At 37.8% G+C, this 17356-nt stretch overlaps 1 protein-coding gene across 3 annotated transcripts in view; it reads right to left on the bottom strand.

Annotated features, from left to right (window-relative positions):
- Pdlim3 (PDZ and LIM domain 3) overlaps positions 1–16545 on the bottom strand; it is a 34707-nt gene extending 18162 nt beyond the window's left edge. Inside the window, exons 1-3 of one of the 3 annotated variants that reach the window (XM_010619770.3) lie at positions 16299–16545; positions 2617–2768; positions 1307–1391 (exon numbers count right to left, since the gene is read on the bottom strand). In XM_010619770.3, coding sequence (XP_010618072.1) covers positions 1307–1391; positions 2617–2768; positions 16299–16391 — 330 coding nt within the window. In that variant the 5' untranslated portion in view covers positions 16392–16545. The remainder of the gene's footprint in view (positions 1–1306; positions 1392–2616; positions 2769–16298) is intronic. The other 2 variants (XM_033765409.1, XM_010619769.3) reach the window with 2 other exon arrangements.
- Between the last annotated feature and the right edge of the window lie 811 nt (positions 16546–17356).

The raw sequence follows: 17356 nt of genomic DNA, 5'->3' as shown, positions 1-17356 counted from the left end.
GATAGAAGCCTTATCATACATGCAGCTTCTTACTTCACTGTTGAGAGTCTTTTTCTGAGAGTGATTGCATTTTAACTGAAACTACAGCTTTGATCCAATGTAATTTGTAGTGACCCATGTAAGAGTGACAAGGAAAGAAGCCCCATTGTAATATAATAGTAATGAGTGAGGAAGCCCTCATTATAATACACAGGAATGAGGATAGAAGCCTTATCATACATGCAGCTTCTTACTTCACTGTTGAGAGAGGCCAAGATCAGAGCTTTTAGTAGAGGGGTAACTTATTAATAATGAGATCTGTCTATCAGTATATGAGCAACTTAATGCACCAAGATTTTTGCTTGTATTAATTTAACTTAAATCTTTGAGAATCTCTGTGAAATACTTGTCCTTATGTTAATCTCCATCTATGCACCCATAAAAAAACAGAGGCTTATGGAGATAAATAGAAGATGAGAAGGACAAGTTCAGGAGTTGATCCTGAAAGGAGGAATGGCACCAGAGCATGAGTTGTAAATGTTTTCAGTTCATCTTTTTAAAGATGTAGAAAACTATACATTGGAAATTTCTGATCCCCTTAGTAGGAAAACTTATTTCAAAAGGGATATTAAACTCATCTGTAAATCTAAATAGAGTCTCTAAAATTCTGTTTTTAATTAGATTTTTCAGTATATTACAGGGCGGTTTGATTTGACTCTTTTAGACTTTTTGAATATAGATTTGGTCAGATGAGCATCAGATTATTAGATTAATTAACTCCCTTCAGGGAAAATCCTTTATCTGCCATAATTTAGCTGCACAGGCAGAATATTGTCATGATAACATAATAAAAATCTTTTTATAAGGTAAATTTGATTACAGAAAGCCAGAATTGAGAATTAAAGGGTATAGAATAAGATCTGGGTGAAGACCTTGAAGGATTGAGGTTTACAGTAACAATTAGACTAAAGACACTTGTTTCAAATGGTCGAGCTTGTTTTGGTTTTGCTTTGTTTCAACAACTTCAAGTTTTCAAATTACCTCATAGCCATCTGGCAGAAGTCCATCAGTGGACTGTATGCAGCTTTACCTAAATCCTTCTTGATGAGAACATACTAGTCTTTTCACAAGCTGCTCCCCCAGGCATACTTCTCTTTTCTCCCAATTTAAGAAAACATGGATTATATAAATTAATCTCAGAGTAAAGGAAAACCACTATTTTATCAGGTTATTTGCTCCAGTTTTTATATTTGCCTCTTCCTGCTCTTGGAAGCATCCCCATAAAGGCAAAGCACAGTGTGGATATCGTTTACTCGAGAATTCATACCTGTGGCTCTGATTCTAAGTTGATTTTGAAAGGATGAGCTTTCCCATCTTCAGACACCTGTGGAGACCATAAGCGAGTTTCTGCCCTGGAAATAAAACAAAGTTTGTAAACTAAATTCAATAGGTACTGCTACTTTCAGTGTACTTTCATTTCCCAGTGTGTTTGTGGAAATACTTGGAAGTCTTACTAATTTAAGCAGAAGGAATTGTTTTTTGCGTGTTATTCTGCATTTCCACATCCAGTTATTCTTACTCGTTTAATGTCCTTTCAGGGAATCTGGTATGCGTCAAGAGAGAATGCCTGGAATACCGTGGGCAGTTTCTGGAAAAAGGAGGCCTCCCTTCATGTGAGAAATAGCACAGAAGAGGGAGACTGTGGAAGTTCACCCTGCAGATTCCAAGGAGCAAACTCCCCAGGCTTCCCCTTCTTCCCTCTCATCCTACTCAGGCCACCACAGGCACGGAGGGATTGGCCAGTTGGTTATCGGCTGTAGCATGAGGGAACTGTGCTTGGCTTAATGCTTCTCATGTATCTGTCTGGGACCTTGTGGCTCCTAAGAGACTGTGTGCCGGGCAGAAGCACAGATTACACATACAAAGGAAAAGACTCCTTTTCATCCCAGACATCAGTGGATTGTCCAACCAATTGAGCCTTCGGTACCAACAGAGATGGTTGTCAATAGAGTAGCAACAGGATAAACGTTCGCGCAATCACTGTATTATTTTCATGGTTTGTTTTCAGATTAGGATTCTCATGACAAGAAATTGGGTTGAATTTCCTTCTTTTTGATCAGAAATGTCTCAGTAGCTAATGTACCTCACACATATGCATTCTCATATCTTGTGATACTACAGGCCGAATTCTGTATAAAACAGACAATGGCCTATAGGAAACTAGCAACTAATTTTAAGATGATCACATTTGGGCAAGTTAAGAGGTTCCTTTAGGTACACATTTCATTCTATTCTCTATCACATTGAGAACAGCAGAATGACTAGTCATATTGCTCTGTTGTTTATGTAGCTAATGACTATCCTCATAGTCAGTCAACTCGTTAGTAGAAGAAGAAAAAATTCATCAGGCCTCTTTCCCTATTTTGACACTACAGGGAATTCTTTCTCAAAATGATTTGCCCACAATTACTAGACTGACTGACTGTAGTGAAGAAAAAGTGGTTGCTATATAAAAGCCAGTAAGAATTCTAGGCCCTGTCACACTTGTTCACACGAGGAGGATGAAACCATTTATAGTCCTGGTTCAGGTTCTCTTGCAAAACAGATCAAATTTTACCCCCATTGATTAAGGAGCACCTGTTAATTTTGAGACACAACTGGTGTGCTGCAGCCTTAATCCTGTCCTGTGCATCAGCGTGTGTCATGGACTCTGTACCAAAGCCATCAATAGCCAGGATGACATCGCCAGGACAGAGGTTGGCAGCTGCCGCCTTGCTTCCTGGAGTGATCTGGAAGAAATGACAATACCACTTAAAAACCAGCACTTTGAAACATCTTGAGTTTTGTGACCAACATTTTTATTTTGTCCTGGTACTACTTTTAATGGTCCACTAGACAGGACATCTTAAACCTAACTTAAAGTAACTCCTAATTTATCCATTGTGTTAATTTTCCCATCATGTGAAATCATTTTGTTTCTTACCACATTTCCTATAGCAGTGAGTCTTTTGTTTTTTGTTTTTGTTTTTGCTATTGGGACTGAACTCTGGACTTTGTGCTTGCCAGGCAGGTGCCACTAAGCCATATCTCCAACCCTTCTTATTGTCTTTTAAAAATCTGCAATTCCCTTTCTGAATCATATTTTTTGTTGTTTTAAAGAAATGGATTTTAAACTAGCCATTTATTTATTTATTTATTTATTTATTTATTTATTTATTTATTTATTTATATGCTACCCAGAATTCTTCATTTGGGAACAGAATTTTACTACATTTAGGCAACTTTATTTATTTATTTGTTTTTATTGCATTTATTGGTACATTTTAGGGATACAGTACAGTTACATTCATTATTGGGATCTTGTACCTTTACACGATAGGTCTTGCTTCTCATTTTTTTCCTTGTCCCTGTCCTCCCTTACTCCCTCCTCCCCTCCCCATTTACAAACATTTTATTTCCATTTTTTCATTTTCTCACATTTTTTCTTTTCCCTTATTACCTTTCCCCTACCCTTCCCACTTTCCCTCCACCTTTTCTTCCTATTTCACATTGTCAATTATATCATTGTCAATTATATCATTAATAGTAGTAAAATAGTTTTTCACACCAGAGAAACTATTCGCTATTTACACGTGTGACTTATTTATTTCACTTAGGATTAAATCCTCAATATGTATCCATTTTTCCTACAAATGAATCTAATTTCTCATTCTTTATGGCTGAGTAGTAATCCATTTCATAGAAAAACCACATCTTTATCCAGTTTCCAACTGATGGGCAAATGGGCTGTTTCCAAGTTTTAGCTATTACAAACTGTGCCGCTATAAACATAGGGTGCATATATCACTGTGATATGATTCTTTTAATTCTTTTGGAAAGACACCCAGCAGAGGGATGGCTGGGTCAAATGGTACCTCCAGTCCCAGCTCTTTGAGGTATCTCCATATTGATTTCCATAGTGGTTGCACCAGTCCTCACTCCTACCAACAATGGAGAAGGGTTCCTTTCTCCTCACAACCCCACCAACATTTGTTATTGGTTGATTTCTTGATAGCAGCCATTCTTTATGGGGTGAGGTGGAATCTCAGTGTTGTTTTCATCTGCATCTCTCTAATGACCAGTAATGTGGAGCATTTTTTCATATATTTACTTGCTGCTTTTACTTCTTTGTCTGTGAAATGTCTGTTCATTTCAGATGCCCATTTTTGAATCGGGTCTTTATATTGGGGGGCTGATTGCTTTGAGTTCTTTATATATTATAGATAAGAGCCTTTTAAGGAGCAGCTTGTAAAATACTTTCCCACATTGTAGGTTGTCTTTTTGTTCTGTTGATGGGTTCTTTTGCAGTGCAGAAGCTTTTTAATAAGATGAAATCCCAGTTGTTGATTCTTTCTGCTAGTTTCCATGCTACTGAGGGTTTGTTCATAAAGTCTTTTCCTATGCCAATGTTTCAACAGTTCTGCCTAACTTATCTTCCAGCAAGTTTAGTGTTTCTTTTTTAATATTTAGATCTTTAATCCATTTTGATTTTAATTTAGTGCATGGTGAAATATAAGGGTCTAGTTTTAATGTTTGGCAGGTTGAAATCCAGTTTTTAGGCAACTTTAAATTAGTACTACTTTAGCATACTGATAATGCATGATCTTTAAAATTCACATGAGAGGAGGGAGTACAGTGGACTAAATATTTGTGTTCCTGAACTCAGTTTATATGTTGAAATCGTAACCTTTACTGTGATGGTATTTTCAGGTTGGGCCTTAAGGAGGTAATTAGGTCAGGAGTCCTGAGCCCTCATGAATGAGATTAGTAACTCTTAGAGAGGAAATTATAAAGATCCGAGCAGAAATCAATGCAATTGAAATTAAGAAAACGATACAAAAAATAAATGAAACAAAGAGCTGGTTTTTTGAAAGAATAAATAAAATTGACAAACCCTTAGCTAATCTTATCAAAAAAAGGAAAGAAAAGGCTCAGATCCATGCAATTAGGAATGAAAAAGGCGAAGTCACAACAGATCCGAAAGAAATCCAGAGGATCATGAACACCTACTTTGAGAACCTGTACTCTAATAAAATGGAAAACACAGAAGAAATGGACAGATTTCTAGATACTTATGAATTACCAAAGTTGAACGAAGAAGATAAAAACATTTTAAACACCCCAATCACAATCAGTGAAATTGAAAATGTAATTAAAAACTTACCAACAAAGAAAAGCCCAGGCCCTGATGGATTCACTGCTGAATTTTACAAGACATTTAGAGAAGAACTACTACCATTACTCTTCAAACTTTTCAATGAAATTGAAAGAGAAGCTATACTTCCAAATTCATTCCTGGAAGCAAGTATCACTCTGATTCCCAAACCAGAGAAAGATACAACCAAAAAGGAGAACTACAGACCAATCTCCTTAATGAATATAGATGCAAAAATCCTTAATAAGATACTAGCAAACAGAATACAGAGGATTATTAAGAAGATCATCCATCATGACCAAGTCGGATTTATTCCAGAGATGCAAGGGTGGTTCAACATACGAAAGTCAGTGAATGTAATACATTATATTAACAAAGTCAAGGACAAAAACCATATGATCCTCTCAATAGATGCAGAAAAAGCATTTGATAAAATTCAACACCCATTCATGATAAAAACCCTGCAAAAAATTGGAATAGATGGTCTATACCTCAATTTAATAAAGGCTATTTATGAAAAACCATCAGCCAACATCATATTGAATGGCCAAAAACTGAAAACCTTCATGTTAAAATCAGGAACAAGACAAGGATGCCCACTATCGCCACTTCTCTTCAATATAGTTCTGGAAACATTAGCCACAGCAATTAGACAAGAGAAAGAAATTAAAGCAATAAAGATAGGAAAGGAAGAAGTTAAACTATCATTATTTGCTGATGATATGATACTCTACATTGAAGATCCAAAAAACTCCACCAAAAAACTTCTAGACTTAATTGACAGATTCAGTAAAGTATCTGGATACAAGGTGAATACCCAAAAATCAATAGCCTTTCTATACACAAATAACAGACAGACAGAAAGAGAAATAAGGGAAAAAATTCCTTTTACAATAGCATCCAAAAAAATGAAGTATCTAGGAATCAATCTAACAAAAGAAACAAAAGATCTCTACACTGAAAACTACAGCACTCTGAAAAAAGAAATCGAAGAGGATATAAAAAAATGGAAAGATATCCCCTGCTCCTGGGTAGGAAGAATCAACATAGTGAAAATGGCCATACTACCGAAACTGCTATATACATTCAATGCAATGCCAATTGAAATTCCAACACTATATTTCACAGAACTAGAAAAAAGAATCCAAAAATTCATTTGGAACCACAAGAGACCTAGAATAGCAAAAGCCATTATAGGCAACAGTCACATGGCACCAGGTGTAACAATTCCCAATTTGAAACTATACTACAAAGCCACTGTGATAAAATCAGCATGGTACTGGCAAAGAAATAGGCCTGAGGATCAATGGAACAGACTGGAAGACACAAAAACAAATGCAGATGTACTCAGCTACCTCATCTTCGACAAAGGAGCTCACCATCCTCAGTGGAGGAAAGATAGCCTCTTTAATAAATGGTGTTGGAAAAACTGGATATCAACCTGTCACAGATTAAAATTAGACCCTTATCTTTCGCCATGCACTAAATTAAAATCCAAATGGATTAAAGATCTAAATATTAAAACAGAAACATTAAACTTGCTGGAAAGTAAGTTAGGCAGAACTCTGGAAGACATTGGTATAGGAAAAGACTTTATGAACAAATCCTCAGTAGCACGGGAACTAGCAGAAAGAATCAACAACTGGGATCTCATCTTACTAAAAAGCTTCTGTACTTCAAAAGAAACCATTAGCAGAACTAAGAGACAATCTACAATGTGGGAAAAAATTTTTACCAGCTGTACCTCAGACAAAGGACTATTATCAAGGATATATAAAGAACTCAAAACAATCAGTCCCCCCAAATATAAAGACCCGATCCAAAAATGGGCATCCGAAATGAACAGACATTTCTCATACAAAGAAGTGAAAGCAGCAAGAAAATATATGAAAAAATGTTCCACATCACTGGTCATTCGAGAGATGCAGATGAAAACAACACTGAGATTCCACCTCACCCCACAAAGAATGGCTGCTATCAAGAAATCACACAATAACAAATGTTGGCGGGGTTGTGGGGAGAAAGGAACCCTCCTCCATTGTTGGTGGGAGTGCAGACTAGTGCAACCACTATGGAAATCAATATGGAGATACCTCAAAGAGCTTGGACTGGAGGTTCCATTTGACCCAGCCATCCCTCTGTTGGGTATCTTTCCAAGAGAACTAAAAGAATCATATCACAGAGAAGTATGTGCACCCATGTTTATAGCGGCACAGTTTGTAATAGCTAAATCTTGGAAACAACCTATTTGCCCATCCGTTGGAAACTGGATAAAGAAGTTGTGGTTTTTCTATAAAATGGAATATTACTCAGCCATAAAGAGCGAGAGAATAGATTCATTCATAGGAAAATGGATACATATTGAAGATATACTCCTAAGTGAAATAAATAAGTCCCACATGTGTAAATACCAAATAGTTTCCCTGGTGTGAATATTCTGCAACAATGCATAAGATTCTAATAAGATTACTGACATTTAGAAATGGGAGGAAAGGAGCTAAAGGTGTAGGGAAGGTGTGATACGTAGGGGAAGAACAAAAAGGGAAAAGAAAAAAATGTGAGAGAATGAAAAGATGAAAATAAAGTGTTTGTAGATGGGGAGGGGAGGACGGGGTGAAGGGAGGGCAGAGGTAAAGGGGAAAAAATGAGAATCAAGACTTGCCATGTAAAGGTACATGATCCCAACAATGAATGTAACTGTACTGTATCCCTAAATGTACCAATAAACTCAATTAAAAAAAAAAAAGAGATTAGTAACTCTTATAAACAGAACCCAGAGAAAGATCTTTGCTATCTTTCCTTCATACGAAGGTACAAGGAGATCTTAGCTGCCTGCCTTGGGATCTGGTTGTGCAAGTACCCTATTTTCAGATTTCTAGCTTCCAGAAAGTATAAGACATGTTTTTCTTGTTGTTGTTTATAAATCAACTAGTCCACTGTACTTCATTATAATATCCCAAACTAAGACAGGGCAACTAGGGTGTAATATCTGGAGAGGGAGTTACTCTTGCACTAACAAGAAGCGAGAAAGTATACAAAACATAACCTTTCTTGAGCTCTTTAACAGCTGAAGTTCAGGGCAAAAAAAATCTGGAATCTAAGGAAAGACAGGCGCTTCCAGGGAAAGACAGGGCGTGAGCATAGGCTCATTTGTAATGGAGCATAAAGGAAGATGTTGCCATCATACTAGTTGTTAAGAAAAATTCAGCTAAAAAACCCCACTTAAAACCAATTTGCTAAATGTCACATGTGAGTTAGCATGGATAAACAGAAGCCATGAGAACCATGGGCCCGAGACAAGTCTGTATTCACTCATAGTACCTTCTCCATGGGTGAAGAACAGAAAGAATAAACAGAAAACAACTATCAAGATGGTAGATTTTAATTAAACAATGATGGTCAATAAGTTGGGTGTATTAAATGCATTTTCAACTTACAATATTTTCAATTCATGATGGGTTTATTGAGATGTAACCCCATTGTAAGTCGAAGAGCAACTGTATTTCTAATGCTTTACAATGTATTTAGAATCAATAAGTGTTTAGAATCAATAAGTGATAAATCAAAGAATGAATGAAAAGGCCATTTAAAGCAGAGCTCAGAAAACAGAAAGAGCAAGTCCCTACACACTAAAAGATCATAGGAATCTATCAATGTTATGTTTGAAAGTTACAGAAGAATAACATACAGGGCTTGACTTAAATCTCAAACTGCTCCAGTAATCAACTAGGTTGTTCTTAATGTTTTTCTCGAGGATCAGTCATTAATTCATTTTTCCCTCTATTTGCTTATTCTAGCTATTTGATTTAATATTATGCTTCTACGAGGTCTAAGTTCATTTAAATAAGTAAAACTGCTGAAATACTAAATTCTCGTGTGTCCCAGACAGATCATCACTAAAATGTTTATTATATATTTTTTTTTCTGTGATTGTGTCAGTGTAGCGATCATGATGATTTTCCAGTATGAACAGGTCATGGAAGTTTTGTAGACAAGGGGAATTACTACACCTTAACCTTTGGGAGGCATTTCATAGCTGTCTTCCATCTAGAAATTCTCTCAGACACAGAACTATTACAAGAATAAAAGTTTCCTGGTTGTGTTGCCTTCCTCACAAGTCGATTCCCAGTAGCAAAAAAAAAAAAAAAAAAAAAAAAAAAAAAAAAAATTAAAATTTCGATCTTCAATGTAGCTTTTAGGATAGAATAATAATAAACTTGAAAATGAGCACGTTCTATTTTTAAACTTTTGAAACTAGGATTTTTTTGTTTTAAGTTAAAACACAATGTGTGGCTTAATGTTTCTCTCCAAACTTCTCTGAGCTTTAGTAATGCACTTAAATGGACTTAAGTTATGTGACATTCCTGATTAGAAAAGCTTAAACTGATCTTTTTAATCTTGGTTAGGATGAGTGGGAAACAGCATTGTGTGTATGGATCTACACATTTCAAGCAGGGTGTTAGGACTTAGACATTAAATATCCAAGTAGTAGATATCGAGTAGACAATTAAATTAAATATCTTAGATGTTGCATATTACTAAAATTTATTAATAGTAAAGTTAGTAGCATCATATTTATGAAAAACTTTAATTTGCAAAACTTTTTCTCATGCTTTTGTTCCTACAGTACTACAACAGGCAGAACAAAGAAGACTGTCTTGTTTTTAGAGGAGGAAAGGTCTCTAAGTGACCTGTGGCTTCCTGCAAAGCCGAGCACAGTTGTATAGCTGTCACCAGTGTTTCACAAGCCCACTTGGGAAGCTGGCTGACAGTGAAAGCCAGAACCCACTTCTGACTTTGAACTCAGCCTGTAATTACTTTCTCTGGGCCTCCGTAAAGAGGTTGATAAAAGAGAGATAAGGGATGTATATGAAAGAGATGAGAGGAAAGATAAATTATGCCTTTATTTCTTCCTGCTTTTCAAGTTCAGCCAGGCTGATGATCAGAAAATGACTTTCTGGTTTTAGTAAGGTAAGCCATTTGTTTAAACAAGACTCATTCTCCCCAGAACTTCTTTGTACTCTTACTTTACTACATTGTAACAGTCTTATATTATTACTTTATATTATTACTCACAGTTTACAATTACTATGTTTTCCCAAATTAGGAGAGAGAGATGAAAAAGCATGGAGTTTTTCAATGAATTATTCATTATTCAGTCTCATTAGGGTCTTAAATATTGAAAGTACTAGGGAGATAATTGGAAATAGCACTGCAATCAATCACTGAGCACCACGTTTTCAAACTTGTCTGATTATAGGAATCACCTGGGGTCCTTGCGGAACATAAAGACTCCAGTCCTGCTCCAGATGTCTGGAATCAGGAATCAAAATATCAAGGAGAGGAGCCAGAAAACTTGCCTTAACAAATGCCTCAGATGATTTCTATTTTTCTCATTAACTTATTACTTGGGTCTATTTTGGAAAGCACTAATTTAAAACACAGATAAAGCATGTACGGCATCTGATTTACTGTGGGAGTAAGAAGGGAAGTCCAAGACGTGCCTCTGATACGGTTCTGAGGTTAACAATAAAAATAGAGATTGTAGTCCCGCCTACGTGGGACAGCAGGATCACTTGAGCCTAGGGGGTTAAAGGCCAGCCTTGGTAACAGCAAAATATCATTTTCAAAATAAATAAATACATGCATAAATAAAATGATTGAAATTAAGCCTAGCATACACTGGGGCTGCACTGACGGCCTGGATCAAAATCAGAGAAGCCCCATTGTTCATTTGCTTTCTGTTGTCTACCCAATACGCTCCACATTTCACCTGGCACCCACAACCACTCAGTACCTGACTGCACTTGCAATTTTTGGAGCTATTCCCCATGTCAGTTAAAGTGGAAAATACATGCACCCTGGCATAAGTATTTCCAAAAGTTGTCCACATGATTCTAATGTGTAGAAAGAACTGAGAACTATTATTTCACAGTTTTTGTATTATTATTAAGAACCATTAGCTCTCTTAATCCTTTTTTTTAGCTCTCTTAATTCTAAGATAGTTTTACAAAATGGTTATCTCTAAGGTGAGAGAACTGATTCTCAGAATTAAATATAAGAAATTTCCTAGGTCATACATCATCCAGTACAAAGCTGAAATTCCTGCCTGGTTCTCTTCCACTAGCCCAGGATGCCTCTCCTATAGGTGCTTTGTTTTTCTGCCTCCTCCTATCTTTTTGGCTATGCTTTTCTGGTAGAATCCCATACAGGTTGTATCATGGTAGTGATGACCTTTCCAGGGGGAGAAATCCATCTAGTTATAATTATGCCCCCAAGAGCCTTTCATATACAGGCTATTCTGTATGTTATAGACCTTTGATGGATATATGAGAGTCATAAACATATTAACCAATGTTTTCGTGTAGACAGTTTGCTTGCACAAAGATATATAAGGTTTTAGTCACAAAAGCATTTCTATGAAATTTGTTTTAGCCTGGGAGAGTATTGCATTCAACTGTAAACATTCCTTCCCCAAAGTTCAAATTTCAAATATAATTTACATTAAACACTATACTTCTCTATGTTAAAACCTACTAAAATTACAATTTCTGTGTTGGTACCCAAAAACATTCAGCATTTCTAGTTACAATGATCTTGACCCCAGTATGTTCTGAACAGGAAGCAGAGAAGAATGAAGAGGAGGAAGAAGAATGGAGGGAAAACACTGCCATCAGATATATGCAGGCAGTTTATGTCACGCACACAACAGTAGGTTGTGCTGTATTCCATATTGGAATTTTGTGACAGCCAATAATCTGTTAAATTAAAGAATGACAGAGACAGAGAGAGAGAGAGAGAGAGAGAGAGAGAGACTTTAGAATCTTGCAAGAAAATCAAAAGTTCACTTAGAGACATGAATTTAGACAATATTTTATGAAATACTCAGAACAATTTTATATGGTATTGAAATTACCACTCCTTCCATTAAACTGAACATCTAAGACTTAAATTGTATCTTGCACAAACCAGAGGATATTTATTGCCTAGAAACTGCTGGTGTCTGCTGTTTGATTTACTTTACTTTTTTTTTATGCTGGGGATTGAACTCAGGACCTTGCATTTGCGAAGCAGGTGCGGTGCCATTGAGCTAAATCCCCGCCCTGATTTACTTTACTTTTGATGTGTGTGTTTTTTAATTTTTAATTTAATTTTATTTTATTGGTACCAGGGATTGAACTCAGGTCCCTGCACTTGTGAGGCAGGTGGAAGAACCACTGAGCTAAATCTCTGGCCTGATATATGTTTTCTAAATGATTCAGATTCATGTCATTGATTAATTGGTTTGTGAACAATTGTGGGGCAGATAGATTCTGTCTTAATTATGGACAGAGGCCTTATGTCTTAATTTTGTGACCTGCAGTTTCAGTTGGTGGAGAGATTTACATTTGCACCTTCGCACAAACTTTGTTGGAGTTCCACTGTCCAGAAGCATTGCTAATAGCTCCTTGACCCATGAGATTATGTCTGGATAACTTCTTTACAAAGCTGAAAACTCTCTAAGTTGAAATGCATTTAGTACATGGAGTCTGTGAAATATAGTTTCTAGATGTGCAGTGGAAGTCTCAGTTGTTTACTCTCATGATCATACTGCTGCCAGAATTGCGGCTCAGTGCTGCTGCCTCACATCTAGAGAGTAGCATGCTGTATATTGCTAGCCCATAGTATTTCATGCTGTGTATTGTAGTGCATGGTTTGTAGTGCGTGTGTAGTACTTTCAAGTCACTGTAAAGTAGCACCATCACTGGTTGAGGATCATCTGCAGTCTGGTTTTGTATAGTGGAAAGCAGGAAGGGCAGCTTGTAGCAGGACAAAAACTGATTTAATTGACCTGAGGAAATAACATCTCACGAATGGAACACTTTGTGACATTTAGTATAAACATTGCTTTTCCATTCTTTGAATACTTAAGAACCTATCTGAAACAAATAACTATAAAATTTATCATTTATCTTTATTGTGGGATATTTCTGAGAACAAAATCTTGTACCTATTTCTGAAAATAAAGTTATGCAAAAAGCTAGGAATTTAGTCAATCATTCATATTGTGTCTGTACTATTTTACAACCCATATGATGTAGTAAACACTGTGCCAGTGGCCCCTAAAGTAGACGATTCCTACCATCAGGGAGGAATGCAACCTAGTATGGTACAGATATACTTTAATGTATGTGGCACATGCATGATAATTAAGAGAGGTGATAGGTCAGTAGTTATGGTAATCAGACAGATGAATGGATTATTACTAGAAGGCTTGTAGAGTAGTATTTGAAAGGGTTTCCATAGGCATAGAGGATGGTAGGGGTGGGACAAATAAAAGAACCCATGTGTGTGTGTGTGTGTGTGTGTGTGTGTGTGTGTGTACACAGGAGTAAAGACATGTTAGGGTACTCATAAGTGGATCAGAGTAGTGACACAACTGCTCATGTATACAGTGAGAAGAGGAAACGGACACAGAAGGAAGAGACAGAGAAGAAACGAAGTTGGGAAGTCAAATTGGAACAGATGGTAAAAAGCCACATATGCCATCCCAAATGTCACACATTTTATTTTGTACAATTTGGTGATGCCATCGAAGGATTTTTAAGACTAAGAGAGATGAGGAAACTCCTGTACATTTCCAAGATGGCTGGTAACACTCAGGGTAGATTGGAGAGAGAGAGAATAAATGTCTACCTGCAGTTATGAAATCTTCACTAAAGATAATGGTCAAACATGAGGGAGATCCCGAAGAAGACCTAGAATCCATAGAACGTGTATGAGTTGGGGTGGAATTTTTTTTTCACATGGGGATTTCCAAACGCAAACTTGATCTGGCGTCAAATCCTATTCAACACTTGCGAGCAATGCAGGTTAATGTAGCTCCCGATGCCTCATTCTCCTCACCTGCAAAAGGTCATCCTCTCCCAGGACCGCAGTGAGACGTCCGTGCCTTAGTGAGTATAAAGGGCTTAGAAGACTGCGTGGAAGCAGAGGCGTATCTCCACACACTGGTCACCTCCCAGCACCATACCATCGGATGATTTCACTACCTAACAATAATACTAGTTGTATCAGAGTAACACCTTTTAGTCTTCTTCTAAATGATTTTCAGTACTTTTATAGTTTCAGTGGAAATATTCTTAACTGGGTGTTCACCAAGGCATAGAAGTTCCAGTGAATACACATTCATTTGCTCAGCAGCATCTGTGATGTAGATGGCTTTAAGGACACTAAAACAGGTATGTTTCACCAGATCCTCTGGAGTTACAATACCTGAATAGGCATACTCACATGAAATAATCACATCTGCTTACCCATTATTATTATTAATATTTGGTACCAGGGATCACACTCGGGACCTTGCACTTGCCAGGCAGGTGTGGTGCCACTAAGCTAAATGCCCAGCCCAACCAACTATTACTGAATAAAAAATTAAAATGAGTGACAAATGAGACATGAATTAGAAATTCAAGACAGAATTGGCTTTTCAAACAACTGTTATTGTATGAGATATAATTTCTGTAGTCCAACTGCAGATGTAATACTGCTTCAAAATAAACATTGCTCATAATATCAACAACTCAAAATCTCAAACATATGATTAATGATACTAACACGTTACATAGGGAGAGCAAAAATATTTCTTTTATAAATTCCTTGGGAGGCATTGGGACAAAATTGTTTCTTTAGGATTTAATCTAAATATGAATTATTCTTTTCTGGGATTCAAAAGCTTGTTTCATTTAATATAAATAAATGAAAACTATACTTTATAAACTAACATATTTCTTAGAAGAGATAATGGAAACTGTTTTCTTTGGAAAAAATCTATAAAAGGAATTGGTTGGCCCAGGTCATGGAAGCATTTTCTGTTTAATTTTCTTAGCAACAATTTTGAGGATATGTTAAGTTTTCACATTTTACGTAAAAACACATGTTAGATGTGTTTATATGTTTTTAAAAAAATGTAAAGCAAAGTTTTAAATGATACATGGTATGCGTTTGTATAATACAGGTTTAGAGTTATTTTGATGTGACATCTGTTCTCAAAGCTCATACACATATATAAATACAACAGCATTTAAAAGGTACTACCTTGTTAAAAATCTATGAGTGATCAGATTATAAAGTATACATTTATAAAATGCATTATAAGCAGTAAGAAAAAAGTATAATAATTTGAAAATAAAAGTATAATATTCTGAACGTTTGTGCCTTTCAGTTAGGTTTAAAACGCTCGACATGTGGTAACTGAAATAATTGTTTTCTATTAAGAAAAATACTGTGTAAGAAAAAACCAATTAGAGCAAATAGTAACTTGAGAATTAACACTAGAAATTTACCGGCAAGAGAGAAACCCTAAAGTTTTATTTTTACTTTCTCTCTCTTTTTTTTTTTTCCTAATTAGTGCTTTAGAGAACATGGAGTAAGGAAAAGTTGGGCTTTAGTATCGAAGTGTTATTTTCAGAGTTACCAGCCTAAGCGGTTGCTTTCTATCAGGTACACTAGACTCTGGCGCGTTTTCTTTGTAGTTTGAGTCGTAGGTAATGATTCCTAAGCCAAGTTCCCAGCTTTGGAAAATATTTATCTAAAACGCCTGGAAACCCAGGAATACACATTCGTAATAGTTTCCCTGTCTGGGCTGATAGGAGCAGTCGCAGCTTGGCCAACTCGATCGTGCCTCGCGAACAGCGCCCTTGCTGAAGTTTTCGTGGAGAGAAGAGAAACGCTCAGATGCTCGCCTGGCTCCGACGCTACGTTCGCAGCTGTGCCCTTCGCGTTTCTCTCCCTAGGTCCCCATCGGTCAGCTCCCGAAGGAAGGTGGGATGCAGCGAGGAGAGCGAGAAGGCATCCAGGCCCTGGCGGCCTCGCCTTCTGAGCGCGGGGAGACCAGCGTTGCCCGCTCTTCGGAGCGGTGCTGGGACCGAGCTGATGCCGCTTTGGAGTGGACTTTGTTAAATCTATGAACTGCTCTGCATCTTCCAAACCTCAACTTGTCAAACTGCTGCGGTCCCTGGAACCAGGGCTCAGCGAAAGGTCTTGTGCGCCCTCCCCAGCCCTGGACACTCCTTAGCACCCATCGCGCCTCTGCGGACGCCAGAGACCCCGACGTGAAGCAAAGGAAAGGAAGCAAAGCACTCACCCTGGTGATGACCAAGGGCTGATTGAAGTCTACGCCCCCCGAGAGTCTGAAGCCCCAGGGCGCAGGGCCCGGGAGGACCACGTTCTGGGGCATCGTGCCTTCCTCGGGTGGGGGCCTTGGCCGCCTAGGAGCAGGGCGCAGCGAGGGGCGGCTTGCACGCCGCAAGGGTCCCGCGTGGGACAGCCCTCTCTGCTCCCCGGGCAGCGTCCTGTCGGGGCGCAGGCGGGGAGCTTTATCGCTCTCCGCGGTGACGTCGCCGTCCCTCCGCTCCCCGCCCCTCCCGGCCCCGAGCTCCAACTTTGGAAGTGAGAGGCGCCCGCGGAGGGCGCGGAGGAGGACGCTTCGGGTTACAGCTTCCATCACCAGTTCAAGTCACACCTGTCCTCCTGTTTATCGTCAGCTTGGAGCTCAGCGGTGAGCTTTACTGGAAGTTTAGAGCAGGCAAACCACAGCCTCCACGCTTTCAACTAAAACAAAACACAAGCACGTCAGTGCGTCGAAGTATTTAGCAGTTTTGAGGGCGTTAATAATTTAACTTGCTGGCCGGGGATTTGGCTCAGTGGTTCTGCCGTCTGCCTCACAACGGCCCGAATCCGATCCCCGGTACCAAACAAAAACAACAAAATAATAATAATTTAACTTGCTGTGTGACTTTGGCCAAGTTACCTAACTTCCTTGAATTTTAGTTGCCTCATCAGTAAACAGGGTTAATGATTGTGACTGCCTGTCAGGGAATTGTGTGAGAATTAAATGGGCCACTTCTTCAAGTGCCTGGGATAGCACAAATGCTAAATAAAATATATTATGTATGCATTTATATATATTTATGGGTACCTATAGTGTACGTTCGTACATTTATAAGGATACTAGGAATTAAGCAAAGGGATCTAAAATAAAAATGTTGTTCAAACATATACTCAATCACATAAACCATCTAAGAGCATATATGAACGGATGAGTAATCAATACACTCAGTATATAAATGTCAGTAATGCTGAATAGAGTAATTGTCTTCTTCCTCGAATTCAGCACCTAGACCTGTATTTGGCCTGTGGGGA

Source organism: Fukomys damarensis, unplaced genomic scaffold (assembly GCF_012274545.1).
Source record: "Fukomys damarensis isolate Sample0158 unplaced genomic scaffold, DMR_v1.0_HiC HiC_scaffold_18, whole genome shotgun sequence".
Taxonomy (NCBI): Eukaryota; Metazoa; Chordata; class Mammalia; order Rodentia; family Bathyergidae; genus Fukomys; species Fukomys damarensis.
Note: the sequence above shows the minus strand (reverse complement) of the source record. Positions and strands in the feature narration are given on the sequence as shown.